General features: G+C 51.1%; 1 protein-coding gene across 3 annotated transcripts in view; it reads left to right on the top strand.

Moving 5' to 3' along the window:
• Positions 1-18,036, top strand: part of ZNF362 (zinc finger protein 362) — an 18,878-nt gene extending 842 nt beyond the window's left edge. Inside the window, exons 2-9 of one of the 3 annotated variants that reach the window (XM_024765294.1) lie at positions 258-321; positions 466-712; positions 4,118-4,439; positions 5,166-5,390; positions 14,225-14,303; positions 14,420-14,578; positions 16,676-16,728; positions 17,598-18,036. In XM_024765294.1, the coding sequence (XP_024621062.1) occupies positions 258-321; positions 466-712; positions 4,118-4,439; positions 5,166-5,390; positions 14,225-14,303; positions 14,420-14,578; positions 16,676-16,728; positions 17,598-17,610 (1,162 nt within the window). In that variant the 3' untranslated portion in view covers positions 17,611-18,036. Of the gene's footprint in view, positions 1-257; positions 322-465; positions 713-4,117; positions 4,440-5,165; positions 5,391-14,224; positions 14,304-14,419; positions 14,579-14,653; positions 14,702-16,675; positions 16,729-17,597 lie in introns of all 3 variants that reach the window. The other 2 variants (XM_024765295.1, XM_024765293.1) reach the window with 2 other exon arrangements.
• The last annotated feature ends 4 nt before the right edge of the window (positions 18,037-18,040 follow it).

Here is an 18,040-nt window from a genome sequence, read left to right as displayed (position 1 = left end):
GAGCTGGGAGTACTGTGTTTTGGATATGACCTTTGCTCTCTGGGGCCCACCGTGGGACACCTGAATTCCAGACTTTTCAGCCTGGAGATGTGGTTCTCTGGGCCTGGTAGGAGGCCTGCTCCGCTGCGGGGTGAGGGTCCCACGGGGGCAGGGATCCCAGACACTGGCCCAGACTTGAGTGGGTGTAGCTGATGGGGGCTCGCCCCTGGCCAGTGGGGAGCGCCCTCTTCCCTGTGACAGTCGCTCTCTCCCCGCAGGATGGCCGAGCCTCGATTTAACAACCCCTACTTCTGGCCCCCTCCTCCAACCATGCCCAGCCAGGTAAGACGGAGCGTCGCCCCTCCCGCCACCCTCCCCCCTCTCGGAGCTGCTTTGATTTGCCCCGGGCTTTGGCTGCGGGGGGAGGGGTTCGCGGGTGGCCCGGCGGCCCAAGCCCCCTCAGTACCTCTCCTCTCCCGCCCGCAGCTGGACAACCTGGTCCTGATTAACAAGATCAAGGAGCAGCTGATGGCGGAGAAGATCCGGCCGCCTCACCTGCCGCCCACGTCGGCCTCGTCGCAGCAGCCGCTCCTCGTGCCGCCGGCGCCGGCCGACAGCAGCCAGGCCGTCATGTCGCTGCCCAAGCTGCAGCAGGTGCCGGGGCTGCACCCGCAGGCCGTGCCGCAGCCTGACGTGGCGCTGCACGCGCGGCCGGCCACCAGCACGGTCACAGGTACCGCGGGGCCGGGTCGGGGGTGCTGGTGAGGGCTGGGCGGAGACTACCTGGGAGGGGCGTGGCCAGGATACCCTGCGGCTGGGCGGGCTGGGGCGGGCCGGCAGGGCCTGGGGCGGGGGTGGAGCTTCCAGACTTCCTTCCATCCTGTACCCTGACGTAGCGCCCAGCTAAGCCACCTGGATGGGACGAGGTTGGGTCACTGCCCCTCGGGGGATCACCAAGGAAGCCAAATCCACGTAGCTATTTCAGGAATCCAGAGGAGAGCCCTAACCAGACTTGGGGGGTGAGGGGTGAGGGGTGAGGGAAGACTTCCTTGGAGGAGTCCCTATGCAAGGAAGGGTTGGTGGTTGACTAGGGAAATGGAGCAGGAGGAGGAAATAACATGTGCAGAGCGAGTAGAAAGCAAGAGTAGGACAGTGTCCGGGTAGGGAAGATCAAAAGATGATGATAACAACCATAATATGGTAGTACTGCTCGGATTAAGTAGTCCTGGCTTGGGGCTTCCCTGGTGGCGCAGTGGTTGAGAGTCCGCCTGCCAATGCAGGGGACACGGGTTCGTGCCCCGGTCCAGGAATGATCCCACATGCCGCGGAGCGGCTGGGCCTGTGAGCTATGGCTGCTGAGCCTGTGCGTCCGGAGCCTGTGCTCCGCAACGAGAGGGACCACAACAGTGAGAGGCCCGCGTACCATCCAAAAAAAAAAACCAATCATAATATGGCAGTTAACTCCAGGTGAGCACCTGTATATGTTCACCAGTATTCATGTTATTACTCCCAGCCGTTCTGTGAGGTGGCTACTGTTAGGTTGACTTAAAGAAAGAGTTGCATGTGATTCACCCCTAACGTTTCCATTGAACAGATGAGCAAACTGAGGTCCAGTTTCACAGCCAGTAAGAGGCAGAGGCAGGCAATGTGGTTCCAGAGCCCATGTGTGAACCCTTTTGCTCTACCGGTTCTGCTGAGGCTGGAAAAGAAGCAGGCACCAGACTGGGAAGGGCCCTGGGGGCCACCTGTGCAGCTTGGATTTCACCCTCAGGCAGTGGGAGCGTGGAAGGTTTTTAAGTAGGCAAGGGAAATGCTCAGATTCGGGTGAGAAAGCTGGGGCTGGCTATAAGGTGGAGACTGGCTCGGTGGCAGGGAGAGCTGCAGGAGAGGGTGGTGGCCTGGACAAGGCAGCCGCAGAGGGATGGAGAGAAGGGGACAGATGTGAGGTATATTGAGGAGGGAGAGTGGACAGGGCTTGGTGCTGGGCTGGGTGTAGGGGTGAAGAGTGGGAGGGGGCAAGGGAGACTCCCAGTCACTGCCAGTGAGATGGAGTCGTAGGAGGGGGAGCGGGGTGGGGGAAAGATGTGAGCCCAGTCTTGGATAGATTGAGGCTGGGGGCTGGGGGGACATCTGTCACGAGGCTGGGCTGCCTGGTGCCCACCTCAGAGCCTGGTGGACAGGCTTTCCCTAGTGGCCACTGTATCTGGGCTGTTGTTCCTCCTCTGGCCGGCCCCGCCGCCAGCCAGATGCCTGTGCCTCTCTTCCCCTCTCCCTCCTGCCTCTCGGAGATGCCCAAGAGCCATGGGGCCCCGTCAGCCTCCCCCCAGGCCGCAGCCACCCTCTGCACATTCCCTCCTTATTATGACCTTATTAAATTTATTTTTCATTATAAAAGTAATATTTAAAAAGTAATATAAGCATATTAAGGGAAACTTGGAAAAAAGAGAAACTAAGAAAAACACTCATAATCCCCAGCTCATAACCCAGCAGCTTAGAGAGCCTTTTAGTCCATTTCCTTCCTTTTCCATCTTTTTTGTTTTGTTTTTTAATATTTGGGCGTGTTCTGATGAGCTTGTGGTAGGGCTGTACCCATGACTTGAACTTTCTTTTCCTACTCACCATTCTATCGTAAACATATTTAGTGCATTTTTTATTATAAAGGTAACTCATAGTCATTATAGAAAATTTAGAAATTGCAGACAAGCTAAAAGGAGAAAAAAAATTAACCCTCGTCCTATTGTTGTTAGCATTTTCATATGTTTTCTCTATAATTTATTTTATTTTATCCTTTAATCACAGATGTAAAAAATGGATGAATTCACCAGGTAAAAAATTCAAATAATATGGAAGCAGATAAAGTATGAATATCTCCTTTTACCAACAAATTCTTCTCCCTCCCCACAGGGAACCACAATTTATACACAGTTTACTTTGGTGTGTCTCTTCTCTGATCTACTCCTGTGCTTTCACACACACCTACATTATCTGTATATACATATGTAGTTTGGATGCGTGCTTTTTGAAATAGGTGGGTTCATACTGTGTGTGTGGTTTATTAGTTTTTCACCTGGCAGCATGTCTTGGCATTCTCTCTACGTCACTGCGCATCTATCTTGTTTTCATGGCTTCCCTGTTCTCCGTATTGAGGATGGACCACATCTCTTTACATAGTCCCTGCTGAGAATAGCAGGTTGTGTCCAGTTTTGTCTGATCACAGTTTTGTGTGGAAGGTCCAAGTACGCAGATCTGTGTGCTTATGTGCAAATAAATATCTCTGGGTGATTTCTAGAATTAGAATTCCTTCGTCACAAGTTTTGTACATTTGAAACTTTAATAAACTCTTGCCAAACCACCCTCCATTAAGGTTGATAAACGTACACTCCCAGCATGTATGACACACACACTGTTGCCAACTCTGGATATTATCTTTTTCAGTGCACAAATTTTGGGTTTCTTTTTTTAAAAAAGCATAGTCTTAATCATGTGATAGATATCATTTTCATCTTTTTGTGTACTTTACCTGATGTTGTAAATGTTTCTAGTCCCCTCGTTTTTAAAAGAATAACTTTTATTACAGAAATTTTAAAGAAAGGAAAAAGTTCATTGTCAAAGTATCAGAAAGTACAGTTAAGCCAAAAAAATTGTTTTAAAATTACTAATTCTACCATCCGTATCACATTTTGGTGCATCTCCATCTCCTACTTAACTTTTTCTGTGGCTTAAAATTTTCCTTTTTTTACAAACATAATCTCCTTTTTAATGGGCAGTTAATGTTCAGTAGAGGAGATTGATCACAATTTATTAAGCCCTTCCCTAATATTGCATACTTCAGTTGTCTCTAATTTTTGCTATTATAAATAACACAGTAGTGGACATCTTTGTGCCTCAGTTTTGTTTTTGGTTTTTTTTTGGGGGGGGGTGATTTCCAAAGTGCACCCGTTACAGATAATAGGACTCAGTTTAGTCCTTAGGTATCTAAGGAATCTTACACATACACAGTTCTCATTTGTACCCCTGAGTAATAATTTACAAAGGGAAGGGGAGGCTCAGAAAGGCTGGTGACCTGCCAGAGTCACACAGCTGGGTGGTGGGGACTGAGCCGGCCTCTGCAGCTGCCCCCACCCCCGTGTCTTCGCAGGTCTGGGGCTCTCCTCCCGGACCCCGGCTGTGAGCACATCTGAGTCGAGTGCGGGAACGGGTACCAGCACCCCATCCACACCCACCACCACCAGCCAGAGCCGCCTCATCGCCTCGTCCCCCACCCTCATCTCAGGGATCACCAGCCCCCCCCTCCTGGACTCCATCAAGACAATCCAGGGCCACGGCCTGCTTGGCCCCCCCAAGTCCGAGCGCGGCCGAAAAAAGATCAAAGCGGAGAATCCAGGGGGGCCGCCTGTCCTCGTAGTCCCCTACCCCATCCTGGCCTCGGGCGAGACTGCCAAGGAGGGCAAGACGTACAGGTGGGGGTCTCGGTGGGAGGGCATCCAGGTGGGCTTGGGTTAGAGGCCAGTGCCTCAGGCTGCAGCAGGGGCCCATCAGTGGGGCACTGCAAAAAGGGGCCCCAGAGGCGGAGGGTGAGGGCTACGTTCCAGAGGGGCGGGGTCTCCTGGCTTACCCCGCCCACAACCCTTCAGAGGTGGTCTCTGTCTGGGGCCGCCCTCACCACAGCCTGGGATGTCGACAGTCTGTTTCCTACACTCTTCAAGCAGTGTTCTGAACGCTCAACGTTAGAATCATCTGGAGAGCTTTCCAAAAATGCCAGTGCCGGGGCGCACCCCCAGAAGTTCCGATTTAACTTGCTGGAGGGAGACATGCGGAGGCCCCCAGGTCAGACTTTCTTGAAAGCTCCCCAGAAGATTCTAAAATACAGCCAGGGTGGAGAACTTCTCACCAGGAGTGCTGGAGCCCCTCCCCCAGAACCATGAGTCACTAGCCTCTCTTCCCTGTGAGGTGTAAGCCTGCTCCCCAGCCTGCTGTACATCTGTCTCCAGGGGGAGGACCTTTGGCCTCCAGATTGGAGGGTGCCCAGGCTGGGGGCCTGCCCGTGCCCCCTGGACCCTCCCAGGAGAGCTCTGTCCCTGGTGCAAGGTCTCTCTGACGTAGAAGGTCACCCCTGAGATGTCCAGGCACGGGGCTGGGGGTGGGGGCGGGAATCTTCGCGGTATGAACCTGCTTCTTGCCCACAGGTGTAAGGTATGCCCGCTGACCTTTTTCACCAAGTCTGAGATGCAGATCCACTCCAAGTCGCACACAGAGGCCAAGCCCCACAAGTGCCCGCACTGCTCCAAATCCTTTGCCAACGCCTCCTACCTGGCCCAGCACCTGCGCATCCACCTGGGCGTCAAGCCCTACCACTGCTCCTACTGTGATAAGTCCTTCCGACAGCTCTCCCACCTCCAACAGCATACCAGGTGAGTGGCCAGCCTTGTGCTGCCCCGATGCAGCCAGTTTTAGCTCAGCACCTACACCTGGTGCGTGGACCTGGTGCAAGGAGGGACAAGGACCTTCTCTAGGTGTCCGTTGCCTTCAGGGTCAAGACCAAACTGTTTTGCTTGTCATTCGAGGCCTTTTATGATATGGCCTTTGTGGACATCACTTCCCACTGTTGCTCACCTGTAAGGTCTTTGCACGTGCTGTGTCCTTTACCTGAAACACCCTCCCCCTACTTTATCCTGTTTTTCTGGCCCTCTCCTATCCATCTCTCAGTAAAGCTTCCTCCAGGAAGTCCTCCCTGGCCCCCCTGAGCTGGTTCCACAGGCCCTGGGCTTCCCCATCCCAGCAGGGGTAGACTGTCTACTACTTGCCTGGTTATTTGCCCACCACCCCCAATATATTGAGGGTTCTTGAAGGCGAGGGCTTGGTCTCCTCCGTTTCCACATCCCCAGTGGGTGGCACATAATAAACATTGAGGCATGTGTTTAATATTTGTGGAATAAATAGAACTGGCTTTTACAGGGCATATGATTCATCCATTTAACAAGTATGTACAAGAGGTGAATTGTAAATATGTATGCCAGACGCGCCCCTAGGTCCTGGGGATACAGCACTGAACAAAACAGACACAGATTCCTGCCCTCTTAGGGTGTACAGTCTAGTCGAAAGCATGAACGGGGGATTCAGAGATAGACATGCTTTAAGGAAAGAGGTTTTTGCAGGGGAGTAGAGACATCAGAAAGACTGGCTCGCCAAATAAAAATACCATAGGTATTTAAATAAAGTAAAGGTTATCAAATTACAATTCATCTCTTCAGAGGGGAAGAAACACAGCCGTTTTCTCACATGATGGTTCTCATCTATAAGCATGGCTGTGTGTCTGCCAGTATCAGCACTGGCAGGGATAAAATTGTTTTTGCTGTGGAGTCTGTAACTCACAGAAAGCGCTCAAGGTTTTCTTTATTTGGGGCACTAAGGCTAGACACAGGGACCTTAGGTTTTGTTTTGTGGTGTTGTTATTTATTCATTTCTCTCCATTGTCTTTGTTTGCTTTATCCCAGGGGGCAAGATGTTTTGTCTGTTTCTCTTGACTTTGGGGCATGATCAGTAGGTTTGATAGTAAGGAACAAATGACAGGATAGCGGGCAGGGTGGCATCAGTCTGCTTTGCTCGTCCCCATGCCTCCTGAGGCGTGGATTTGACCACGTAGATTTGTTTCAGAAATTTTCTGATTTTGTCATGAATTTATTTTTTGACGTTTGGCTAGTTTTATGGACATAGGTGTGTGTAATGAGGTGCTGGTCAATGAACAGTGTACTCCTGGTTGTGTGGTTACTAAAATTAGAGCATGCGACCCCAGGGTTTGAGAGTTAACTTCTGTCAGGAGATTTTGTAAAGCCCCCAGGTCATAATTTTAATCTGTGTATGTGTGAAAAAAATTCTTCTTATCATATTATCTAATCTAAGATCTATCTAAGTTCCTATCTAAGATCCACCCATTTCACCTCTCGTCAGGTTGTGCCTATACAACCTGTAATGGGAAGGGTACCGTCTTTTTGGAGAATTCCAAGTTTGTCAGTGTTTCTGGGCTAAGCAGGAATGACTTTTCCCATAACCTTAAAGGCAAGGATTCCACAAGCCATGGAGTAGATTCAGTTCAGTTTCCTGGAAGCCTGGGGAGGCTACATTCCCACTTACAAAGTACAGGCCTTGTTTCTTACTATCAGGCTTATCATGCCTAATTAAATCAAATTTGTCGTTAAATGTGACATTTCTGGCATGGTCATGGTTACAAATTTGATTTACCCAATTATATCCTGTTAGGAAGGAGGACAGATTCTTAGTGAACCTATTTACAGAAACTAACGGTCATAAAGAGGAAAAGGTCTCAGTAAAGGCACTTTGAATATTTTTTAGCAATTGTTCTGAGTAGTTTTGTAGACAAGGCCAATAGTGTTTTTTCAATAGGACCATTATTTTAAAATTTCCTTGATAATTCATTAGTTTATATCTATGTTAAATCTGTATAGTCCTCCTGCTGTGCGCCCCCCCGCCCCCAAATTCTAAAGGGTTAGCTGGAGCAAGACACCATTTAAGGAATATCCTATTCCAGTTTGTTCAAATATAGCCTCCTAAATTGAAGATTAGGGATAGATCAAAGAAAAAAAAAAAAGGGGGTTTTCTCACATGCCCATTAGAAAATAGAACATTAACCACAATTAAATCACTTTCATGCAGTCCTAGGTCATAATTCCTGTTCCCCAGTCTTGGGGAAGTTAGTCCGCTCTGCAAAGTTGTCTGCTTCTGGACTGAAGACTTGGTTCCTGCTTTGGCCTTGCGCAGTGTCTGGTCATGGTGATGGGTCATCTTGGAAGCTTGTGCCCCATGTCTCTTCCCAAAGTGTAAAGAGCCAGGTACACTGGTACAGCCCTCTACTGAGGCCGTCAGCTCTAGATGTTTCTTTCAGAAGACTCAATCTCTGACCTGAAGCACAGGCCTTGAGGCAGGTGTGAGGGAGGGAACCAGACCTGTTGAGAAGACTAAATGACTCTGGGCCATTTATTATATAACCAACAGTATCAGAATGGAGAATAGAGGCCTCTGTTAAGGTATAATGTACGATCAGTTGTTCAGATTCAGAGCATATTATAGGCAGCAGGGGTGTTGACACATTGTCACGGTCTTTTAATTGATCTCATAAAGCATGTGTTATGATTGGCACTAAAAAGCATAGTTAAATCTAGAAAAAAAATCTTTTTAAAGACATTTCTCTGTGGATATTAATGGTACTAGTCTCTGTACATGAAAACAAGTTGTTAGGTTTTTTCCATCCATCTTAAAAAGTATACATATATATATTATATGCAATTATATATGATATTACTCTATATTATATTTATGTGAATTATATGTAATTACATATATACACACACATAAAATTAACTCAGGGAGATTGAGCTTCTTTTCTTTTGATCTGCCAACTTTCTTATGCTAGACACTTCATAGGCCAGCTCTCATTCTAGTGTTTGGCTAATTCAGATGTGGAGAATACAAAACATGCCCTCACTGGGAGCTTTTATAAAGTGGGGGAGCGAATCTTTGGTGTTGCCCAGTGGCCAGCTGGAAACTCCAAGCACATCTCGGTGTAAAAGTTCCCTTGATATTTTATTATTCTGAAGGTGGAGCCTGGGTTTGAGAAAGGCTGTAGCACAAAGTTGGTAGAGTAGGCAGAACAGGAGCATCAGTCTGGTAGGAAATAAGCACAGTAGCAAGTAATAATTAGTAAGAATCCCAGTGTTTTCAGAAGTAGACATTTGTTTGAAAATACTATTTAAGACCATGACCAAAGAAGCAAGAAAAAATTAATAGGCTCTTGAGGGGAGAGTGTTTTTAAATTTATTTATTTAATTTATGTATTATTTTTGGCTGTGTTGGATCTTCATCACTGTGCGTGGGCTTTCTCTAGTTGCAGCAAGTGGGGCTTCTCTTGTTGCGGAGCACGGGGTCTAGGCATGCAGGCTTCAGTAGTTGTGGCACGCGTGCTCAGTAGTTGTGGCGCACAGGCTTAGTTGCTGCGAGGCATGTGGAATCTTCCCGGGCTAGGGCGTGAACCCATGTCCCCTGCATTGGCAGGCAGATTCCTAAGCACTGCGCCACCAGGGAAGCCCAAGGGGAGAGTGTTTTGTCAGAATGTTCCTTGTTCAGGGATTGCTCTCTGTTCCTGAGGGCACCATTTTTTTCTCCCTCTATTTTTTTCTTTTGAGTGATTTGAGTTCATAGCGGTTGGAAACCAAACAAGCAACATAAGAGGGTCCTATCAACATTTAGAGACAAATTATTAGTCATTATGCAGTGGCGTATATAATTAAACTAGCGTGTCCTAACCCAGTGACAAAGAACCTGGTGTCCCTAGTGCCCGCAAGTCCCAGAATCCTTAAGACAAACAAACCAAAAAAAGCCAAACATAAAGAAGCAACCAGATTCCAGGTTGCTTTTCTCCCATTCCACAGAGACTCCTGTTCTTTGCCCCTTGATAGAGAACCAGACCGGGCTTATAATCAAATCCATCTTCTCAACGTTATGCCAATAATAAAGGGGGTAAAAGAAGGTCATGTCAAAACAGAACCAGCCCCGGTCAAGTAATAAAAATAGAGCTAGAAGCAGGTTGAGCAGGATCCCGCCTGGGAGTTGAGACAGATGTGCCTGGCAGCATGTGACGGTTCATGTAGTTGAACGGCGCTGGCAGTTCTGGAGCATCTTGGTGGGACCTCTGTCTGTGAACGGAAGGCAACAAGACAAGAAAAGCAGGTGACTTGCAAAGTGCTTGCAGAAATCCAGACTTCAGAAGGATCGGCCCTGTAAATTATAAATACGTGTATTTAAGGGGAAAAGTAACAGGAATTTGTAGTGAGTCTGTTCACGGTAGAGCTACAGCAGTAGTCTCGTGCAGTTAGCATCTGGATGAGATCACACATCTGTAGATATCACGAGGCCGAAGTCAGGGGATAACCCTGTTTTATGAAGGAGTTAGTAAGGTATAAGAAAGGGCTCAACGTTTTACCTGTTTGGGGAACGTATGCTAGACAAAGTGACCCTGGATTTGTTGGTTTATTCAGTGGTTTTTGCCTGTGTTTTCCTTCTCCTGGCTGTGCGATGTTGTGTACATGTGTGGTGATAATTGTGACAGGGGTAGGTTTTCTCAAGTGTGATGATAGTGATGGTGATAACATCCTAGCAACAACTGTTCGTTGTCAGAGAGCTCCTAAGTGCCCAGCCCTGCGTAAGATATTTACATATGAGGTGTCCGTGAAGTCCTTACAAATCTGAAATAACAAATCTGAAAAGTGCCACGGAGAGGCAGCCATCTTGAGGAAGGTCCACTGTCACATCTACCACCGTTTTAGTTACAAAGCACAGTGGGACTGAAGCCATTCACTATAACGTGCCACTTATAACCTGGAAAATAAAGGATAAATGATAACTAATGAATCCTCGATAATTTTATTTAAACATTGAATAAATTCCCCCTTTGTGTTTTTCATAAATTGTTTGTCTTAAAGAGACACGAGTGTATTAAAAACTAACACTGGGGGGACTTCCCTGGCGGTCTAGCGGTTAGGACTCCGCGCTTTCACTACTGAGGGTGCGGGTTCAATCCCTGGTCGGGAAATTAAGATCCCGTGAGCCGTGCGGTGCGGCCAAAAAAAACCAAACCAAAACAAAACTAACACTGTGAAACTGTCTTAGGAACGCCCTTTCAGTAAGTTACAGTCCTTACAGTCCTTATTATTATCCCCGTTTTAGAGGTGAGGAAACTGGGGCTCGGGAGGCACAGTTGCTTGGCCAAGGCCACACCACTAAGAGGAGGCAGAAGCGAGATGTGAGCCAGAGCGCCGAGGAGCAGCCCTGCCTTGGAGGAGGGAGGGGGCTGGGGATGTTGGCTGCAGAAGAAACTCAGGTGGGAGCGAGGTCCAGGCAGGAGAGCAGGGCTAGTCTTCGGGGCCCCGGGGTGGGGCTGGGACAGTGGGGGTGAAGGAGCAGCCCAGGGGCCCCCATTTCAGCTCAGCTTCCCTGCGCCTGGAATTGGTGGGGAGCTCCCCATCACTACAGATGTGGGAGTCAGGCCTGGCTGCCCGCCTAGTGGGGAGATGCCCTGCAAAGAGAGGACTCTGATGTTGGGATTGAGGGCTTGGCCTTGACTTGAAATTCAGGGGTGAAGAGCTCAGGGGCCAGTTATCAGGGGGAAACTTTGCTCCCTGAAGCCATTCTGAGGCCCAGTGCTGGCTGCCATGCATAATGACAGATCAGTGGTCAGAGGCTGGCTCTGGGCCAAAGGAACTCCCACCATGCACCGGGAGGCTGGTGGATGTGAAAACTTCCGTGAAAGGGGGAGGTATGTAATGGAGGTTGGGGAGGATAATCGGAGTCAAGGGTTGAAGGGTCCATAGCCCTCTCTCATGAGAGATGGGAATGGTGTTCCCAGCAGGAGGAACGGCACGAGCAAAGGCTCAGAGACTTGCTGGGGGGTGTGGATTTGGATTCTGTCCTGGAGAAGGGGGAGACAGTAGGGGAGACCATGACAAGGTCAGGTCCCTGCGCTGCTGCTGTGGTGGAGGGGAGAGGCTGAGGCCGGGAGTCCAAGAAGGAGGCTGGGCAGCTGTGGCACTTGGGGAGGAGGCCAGAGGAGCAAGGTCCTGAGGTAGGGCCTGATGTCCCTGTAGAACCATCCATCGGTCAGTCAACAAACACTTGTGAAATACCCTTGAGGAATGGGCGTTGTTGATTATGTGGAACATATTACTATTGTCAGTAACTGACTTCAGGAGGAAAGAACTCACCTTCCTATGTACCGAGTCCTCTTTGCTGAGCCTGTGCCAGGCCCTGGGACGATGGTGGTGAACGAGACCAAGGGCATCTTGCTCTCAAGGAGGGAAGCAGCTTAGAAAACAGTGACTAGACATTGACAAAATATGTGCCCACACACAGACTTCTGCTCAGGGGTGGGCTGCAGGGGCCAGGTCTAGTCTGGAGGGTCAGGAAAGGCTGCCACGATCAAGGGGCTTTTATACTGAGAACAGGAGTCTGGGTTTTAGCTAGGCATTAGCTGGGGGAAGAGTGTGCCTGGGAGAGGATCAGCCTGGATACCAGACGGAAGGTAGGAAGGGACTTGGAATGCTGGGGCGGGGGGCGTGGAGGGAGGTGGTGGGCCTGGAGCCTTGGGGCAGGGAAGAGGGATGACTTGGGCAGCAGTGGGAGGCGAGGATTCTGGGGTGGGCGTTGTGGAATTTAAAACAAAATCAGCAGATGTTCTGGGGTCCCTCGGTCCCCTCTGCCACCGAGTTCCACAGCCCTGGAGGGGAATGAGGATGGGATGAAATGGAGGGATTCTGGCGGCAGGCGGAGCCGGTCCAGATGACCCTTAAGGTCCTTCTGTTGTAGAGATGGGGTGCAGTAGCCTGGGATGATGTCCCCAAACACGTGACACCCCCAAATGTGCAGGTAGAATAGGGTTCCTCAGAACTGGGCCAGCCCATTTCCACCTGGCCTGTCTCCGTGCAGCCTGAGATGAGCCGTCTCTGCCTTTGGGGTTCTCCGTCTAGTAGAGGAGACAGAGGAGGGGCGGCCTCGCTGCTGAGGATGCAGCCAGGGCACAGGGGTGGCGGGCAGAAGCATCAATCAGCCGTGGTTGCCAGATGAGAAATGGTCCTCTGACCAGGACGCAGGGTACAGGAGCAGGGAGGTGAGGCCGAACCACACGTGAAGGGCTTCAAATGGCACACTAGGGAATTCAGACTGTCACTGTTCACAGTGGGCAGTCAAGGTCGTGGGCTTACTGACGGCAGGGAGTGTTCTTTATTCCAGCCTGGCCAGCATGGGGCCTGGCCTGGGGGACCTTAGTTTGTCTGAGGAGTCTGTTGATGGGCGGAGCAAACCCAGGGCGGGCTGTGGCTTTAGGGAAGGAGCCAGACCGGGTGGTCAGAGCTGGACTCTCCCTCCACCTAATGCTGATGGGCAGCTTAGGCAAAAGAGGTTCAGGTCCAGTCTGCATTTCATTACCTACCTGCTTGGCACAGGGTTTGCCAGAGCAGGTGACTGAAGACAAGCCCAGGACAGCAGGGAGGGCCTCCCGTCCCGGTGTGTGCGCCTCGCTCCCCAACCCCGTTTCTACACCCCATCCCGGTCCTCCTCCATCCTCACCTGGCTGCTGGACCAGCACAAGCCGCAACAGCCAGCAGAAAGCCCGGCCATCAGCCTGCAAGTCACTGCTCCCAAGTCTCCTTCTCAGTGAGGACCCCGACCACCCTATTTAACCTTGTACCCTCCCCGTGCACTCACGACCCCCCTCACCTGCTCTGCTTCTTCTCACAGCACTTATTACCTTCTACACGCACTTTACTTACTTATTTCATGCTCATTGTTTCCACAAGGCAGTGGGTTTTTTCTGTTTTGTTCACAGATATGTTCCAAGCACCCAGGGTGGTGCCTGGCACACGGGTGCCTGATACAACAATTGTTAAATGAATGAATAATAGTAATACTGGCAAGTGGTGATGGAGCCCTGACTCTGTGCCAGTACTTGGCTAAGCCCCTTCCACATATTATCTAATGGAATCTTCACAAAGCCCAATGAAGTAGGGACTGTATTTTTATACCCATTTTGCAGATAAGGAAACCGAGGCTCAGTGATTTGACCAAGGTCACCCAGCTAGTAAATGGTAGAGCCAGTGTGAGGACAAAAAGGGGCTCACAGGAAGGACACAGAGGCTGACTTTCAGGGCCACCCTGTCCTGCATTCTCTCAGTAGCTGGGGTGACCAGGTAGCCATGTGGGGAAGAGGCAGGAAATAGAAATGGGGGGCCAATTAGAGGGTGATGTCTCCAGAGAGAAAGAGGCAGGGTGGGCAGCAAAGGTCCTGGCGAAGCTGTGAATCTGCCCTTTTCAGTGGGTGGTCTGCAGGTGGCTGTTTTAGAAGAGGGGCAGAATGCCGTCAAAGCAAGACTGCCATGATTAGCTGGGGGCCTGGGCGGGCTGTCTGAGTGGGTGCTGGTGGAGGGCCGGGTTCAGCGGGGCCCTGTGGGGAGCGTGGAGGCTCTGGTCACAGAATGGCTGTGGGAGGCCAGAGAAGAAAGGACGCGGGTAGCCTTTGAAGACCCAGCTCTTGCCTGGGGCTCACTCTGGGGAGAGTGTGTGGAGCGGGGAGCCTGGGAGGCTTGGGGGCCAGAGGGGTGTGCAGGCTAGCCGAGGGCTTGGGGGCTGGAGCTGGCCTGGGGGACCTGTCAGGGATGCAACCTCACTGGGCTGCCTGTTGCAGAATCCACACAGGCGACAGACCCTACAAGTGCCCACATCCTGGCTGCGAAAAGGCTTTCACTCAGCTCTCCAACCTCCAGGTGAGTGCCGGCCTGCCTCAGCCAGGTGCACAGCCCCTCCTCCCCAGGGGAGCCTAAGGAGGGGGTGGGGCTGGGGGAGTCCAGCCAGCTCCCGACCCCTGCTGTGCTCCCCGCAGTCTCACCAGCGCCAGCACAACAAGGACAAGCCCTACAAGTGTCCCAACTGCTACCGGGCCTACTCGGACTCCGCCTCCCTGCAGATCCACCTCTCGGCCCATGCCATCAAGCATGCCAAGGCCTACTGCTGCAGCATGTGCGGGCGGGCCTACACCTCGGTGAGTGCGGGGCCCCCGGGAGCCTCTCCCTCTCCCCGGCCTCCTCAGACCTGTACTGACGCTCCCATTTTCCAGATGAGGAAACTGAGGCCGAGAGAAGGGCAGTGACTTCCCAAGATCACAGTGAGTGGCAGAGCCAGGGCTTCTGCTTTCCACTTCTGTTTTCGGCTGCCTCAGGCCAAGCTCTCCCCAGGCAGCCTCTCGCCTGGCTTCTGGAGACGTGGTTTCTTCCAGGCAGTGTGGGGTGGTGGGCGGGGAGGCTCTGGCAACCTGCTCCCCAGAGCCAGGGAGGGAGAAGGACCTTTCCCCACTGGGGAAGCTGCAACGCCCGTCATGCCCACAAGGTGGCACAGTGACCTGGCCCAGAGCCACCGTCATTTCCCAGGAAAGGCCCACACAGGACCAGAAAGGTGCCAGTCCTCCATCCCTGGATGGGAATTTTCCTAAACAAGGGCCTTTCACACCCAAGAGAGGGAGTCCAAGTGAGTCACTTTTGTGTGTCCTTCTGGCTATGTGTGTCCAAATATTATGGTTAACAGACCCCCACGTGTACCCAGACTGATCCCCAAGCCTCAGTTTCCTCATCTGTAAAATGGAAGAGGTAATAGTTCTTAACTTCTAGGGCTGTTGGCTGGGCAGAGTCAGCGCCTGACAGACCTTAGCCAACACAATGATTTATTCACCCAGTGTTTGCTGAACACTTGTGCCAGGCACTTGGGAATCAGGATGAATCAAACAGACATATTCTTTGCCCCCAGGCAGGTTAGAGTCCACTTCTGGAGACAGACATTAAACAAGTAACCACACAAGTGGATATGTAATGACAAATCGTGGTAACTGCTCTAAGCAGGCTTTCTCAACCTCAGCCCATGTTGACATCTTTGCCGAGGGGGTGCTGTCCTGTGCGTTATAGGATGTTTAGCAACATCCTTGGCCTCTACCCACTAGCAACCCCTCCCTGAAAATGCCTCCAGACTTTGCAAAATGTCCCTGGGCTGGGGCGGGGGGGGGGATTGCCTCTGATTGAGAACCACTGCTGTAAAGGAAAAAAGGGAAACGTATGTTTTGAAAGGCAGCTGCAGGGAGGACAAAATGGAGTTGGGGAAGGGAGATGGGTTGGGATAGGTGTATGAGGAAGTAACATTTAGAGGAAGCCTTGAAGGTAATTGGCCAGGTGAGGACGAGTGGAGCGGGAAGGACTTCCCGTGCAGGGGAACAGGGAATGCAAACACCCCCGACGTGGAACAGTCGTGGTGTGTTCCGGGAACTGAAGGAAAATTAGGTCACATGAGGCTGTCGGTCCCTGTTAGGGAGCCTGGATGTTTTTCCTGGTGGAGTGGGGATCATGGGGAGGGGACTGTCCAGGAGGGTAGTTCTGAAAGTTCACTTTGGCTAGAGAGGGGCGCATGGTTTGCACCTTCCTGTATGCGTCCCCTCTTAGAGGAGGGGCCGTCAGCGGTCACAGCCATGGTTCTTAGAGGGGATCTGAACTCTGGGGGGAAGGGGCTGTCACATCTCACCTGGCTTGAGGCCCCACAGAACAAGAATAATTACCTTTTTAAAAAAATATATATTAATGGATTGACTTTTAAACTACTTTAATACATAAAAGAAACATTTTAGAATAGTGAACCCTCGTGTTCCCATCAGCCCCCAGAGCCTGGCATCAGTCTATCCTGCCTCTTCCATATCCCTGTTTTTTGAGGTAAAATTGACATCACATTGTTCCATCTGAAAAATTTTCACTTTGTGTCTTTAAACATAAAGACTGCTTTTTTGAACTTAGCCACAGTACCTTTATAATACCTTAAAATGATTCACCGTAGTCCTTAATATCGTCAAATACCCAGGTGGTATTCACATTTTCATTTGTCTCATGGATGCCATAATTTATAATTTTATTTACTTAGAAATTTTATTTTTTAATCAAGATCCAAATAAAATTCTTACATTGCACTGGGTCAATATATCTTTAAACTATTGGTCCTCCACCCCACCTCAACACCACTCCCTTTTTTTTCTTTGCGATTTACTCATTGAAGAATAGTTTCCTAGTTTGGATTTTGCTGATTGCTGCCCTTCGCTGTTGTTTGATAGCGCTTTGCCACCACGTTTGAGGGCTTCCTCTGCCGGATTCTGAGCAAGCTGAGGTATGAGGCCAAGGAGTGACAGGTGGGAACCAGAGCACCACCTTAGTGTGAAAGCCTGTGGGCCTGCAGGTGAGCCTTGGGTCACCTCGCCTGCCCAGTCTTGGGTGCCTCAGGTCAGACTTAGCAGAGTCTGTGGCAGTGCTCACGGGATGCGGTGAGCATGCCCAGTTTAAGCTTCCCAAAGTCACCAATCAGATCAGGCCCCACTTCTTCCCAAAGGAGGATGGAGCATGGGGGTGCAGAGGCCGGGGCTCCCATCACCACCTAGAACGAAATGTAGAGACTAGGGAAGCAGTGGTCCCCTCAACCCTACTGCATGCTAAGAGCTCTACCCACATCACCACAGCAACCCTTTGAGGTTGTTCCTTCCCCGTCCCTGCCTGCAGAGGAGGAAACTGAGGCTTGGAGGGATAAGATGACTTGTCCAACATTCCACTGCTGAGAAATGGCAGAGCCAGGGTCAACTGAGGCCTACCGCTTCGCCCCCACTGGGAGAACCAGCCATATGGGGGCAGCTATGCTCAATCGGACAGGACTCCACTGCAGCCAGTTGGTAGACGGCAGCTGGCCTGGCCCTAGGGAGTTTTAGGTGGGCACTGCTGCGGGGTGAGCCTGGTGCCTGCCAGCTCTCTAGTCAGCACACTGTGGGCTCGGACTCTGGTAAATAAGCCAGCCCCCACTGCTGGCAGAGATGCAGCATCCCTAGAACCAATGCTGATACCCGTCTGACCCCCCAAAGCTGTGGCTGTCCATCACTAGCCGGCCCACCTACCAAGGAGCCCTCCAGTGGCCGCTTGTGGGAACTGCAGCTCCCCCTGCACCCCTTGCCAGCAGTTGGTTGTAAGCTCTGAATCTCACCCCGCCCACAGGAGACCTACCTGATGAAGCACATGTCCAAACACACGGTGGTGGAGCACCTGGTGAGCCATCACTCGCCTCAGAGGACGGAGTCCCCCGGCATCCCGGTGCGAATTTCCCTCATCTGAGCCGACGCAAGGCGCCGCCCCGCCCTGCCCACTGGCAGACACAGACCCAGGCAGCACCAGGCCCGACTCCCTCCAGGGGCCCTCCAGGAGCAGCCGAGCTCTCTCACGACCTTCCTGACCTTCCAGAAAGCCTGGGCCGCAGAAGCCCTGCCCGGTCCAGCTCCGGGGGCGGCCAGGCCAACTGCAAGATTCTGGACTGTTCTGGTGGCATCCAAAGACGATCTCAGAGCACTTTGAACCTCTCTGCTGGGTTTTCCTTTTGTTCCCCACCCTTCACTTGCTTCACTGTTCTTTTTTTTTTTTTTTTTTTTTTTTTTTTTTGAAAT

The sequence above is a fragment of the Neophocaena asiaeorientalis genome, unplaced genomic scaffold (genome assembly GCF_003031525.2).
Source record: "Neophocaena asiaeorientalis asiaeorientalis breed wild unplaced genomic scaffold, Neophocaena_asiaeorientalis_V1.1 scaffold409, whole genome shotgun sequence".
NCBI classification, from domain to species: Eukaryota; Metazoa; Chordata; class Mammalia; order Artiodactyla; family Phocoenidae; genus Neophocaena; species Neophocaena asiaeorientalis.
The sequence above is the reverse complement of the archived record's forward strand: the minus strand, read 5'-3'. Positions and strand labels throughout refer to the sequence as shown.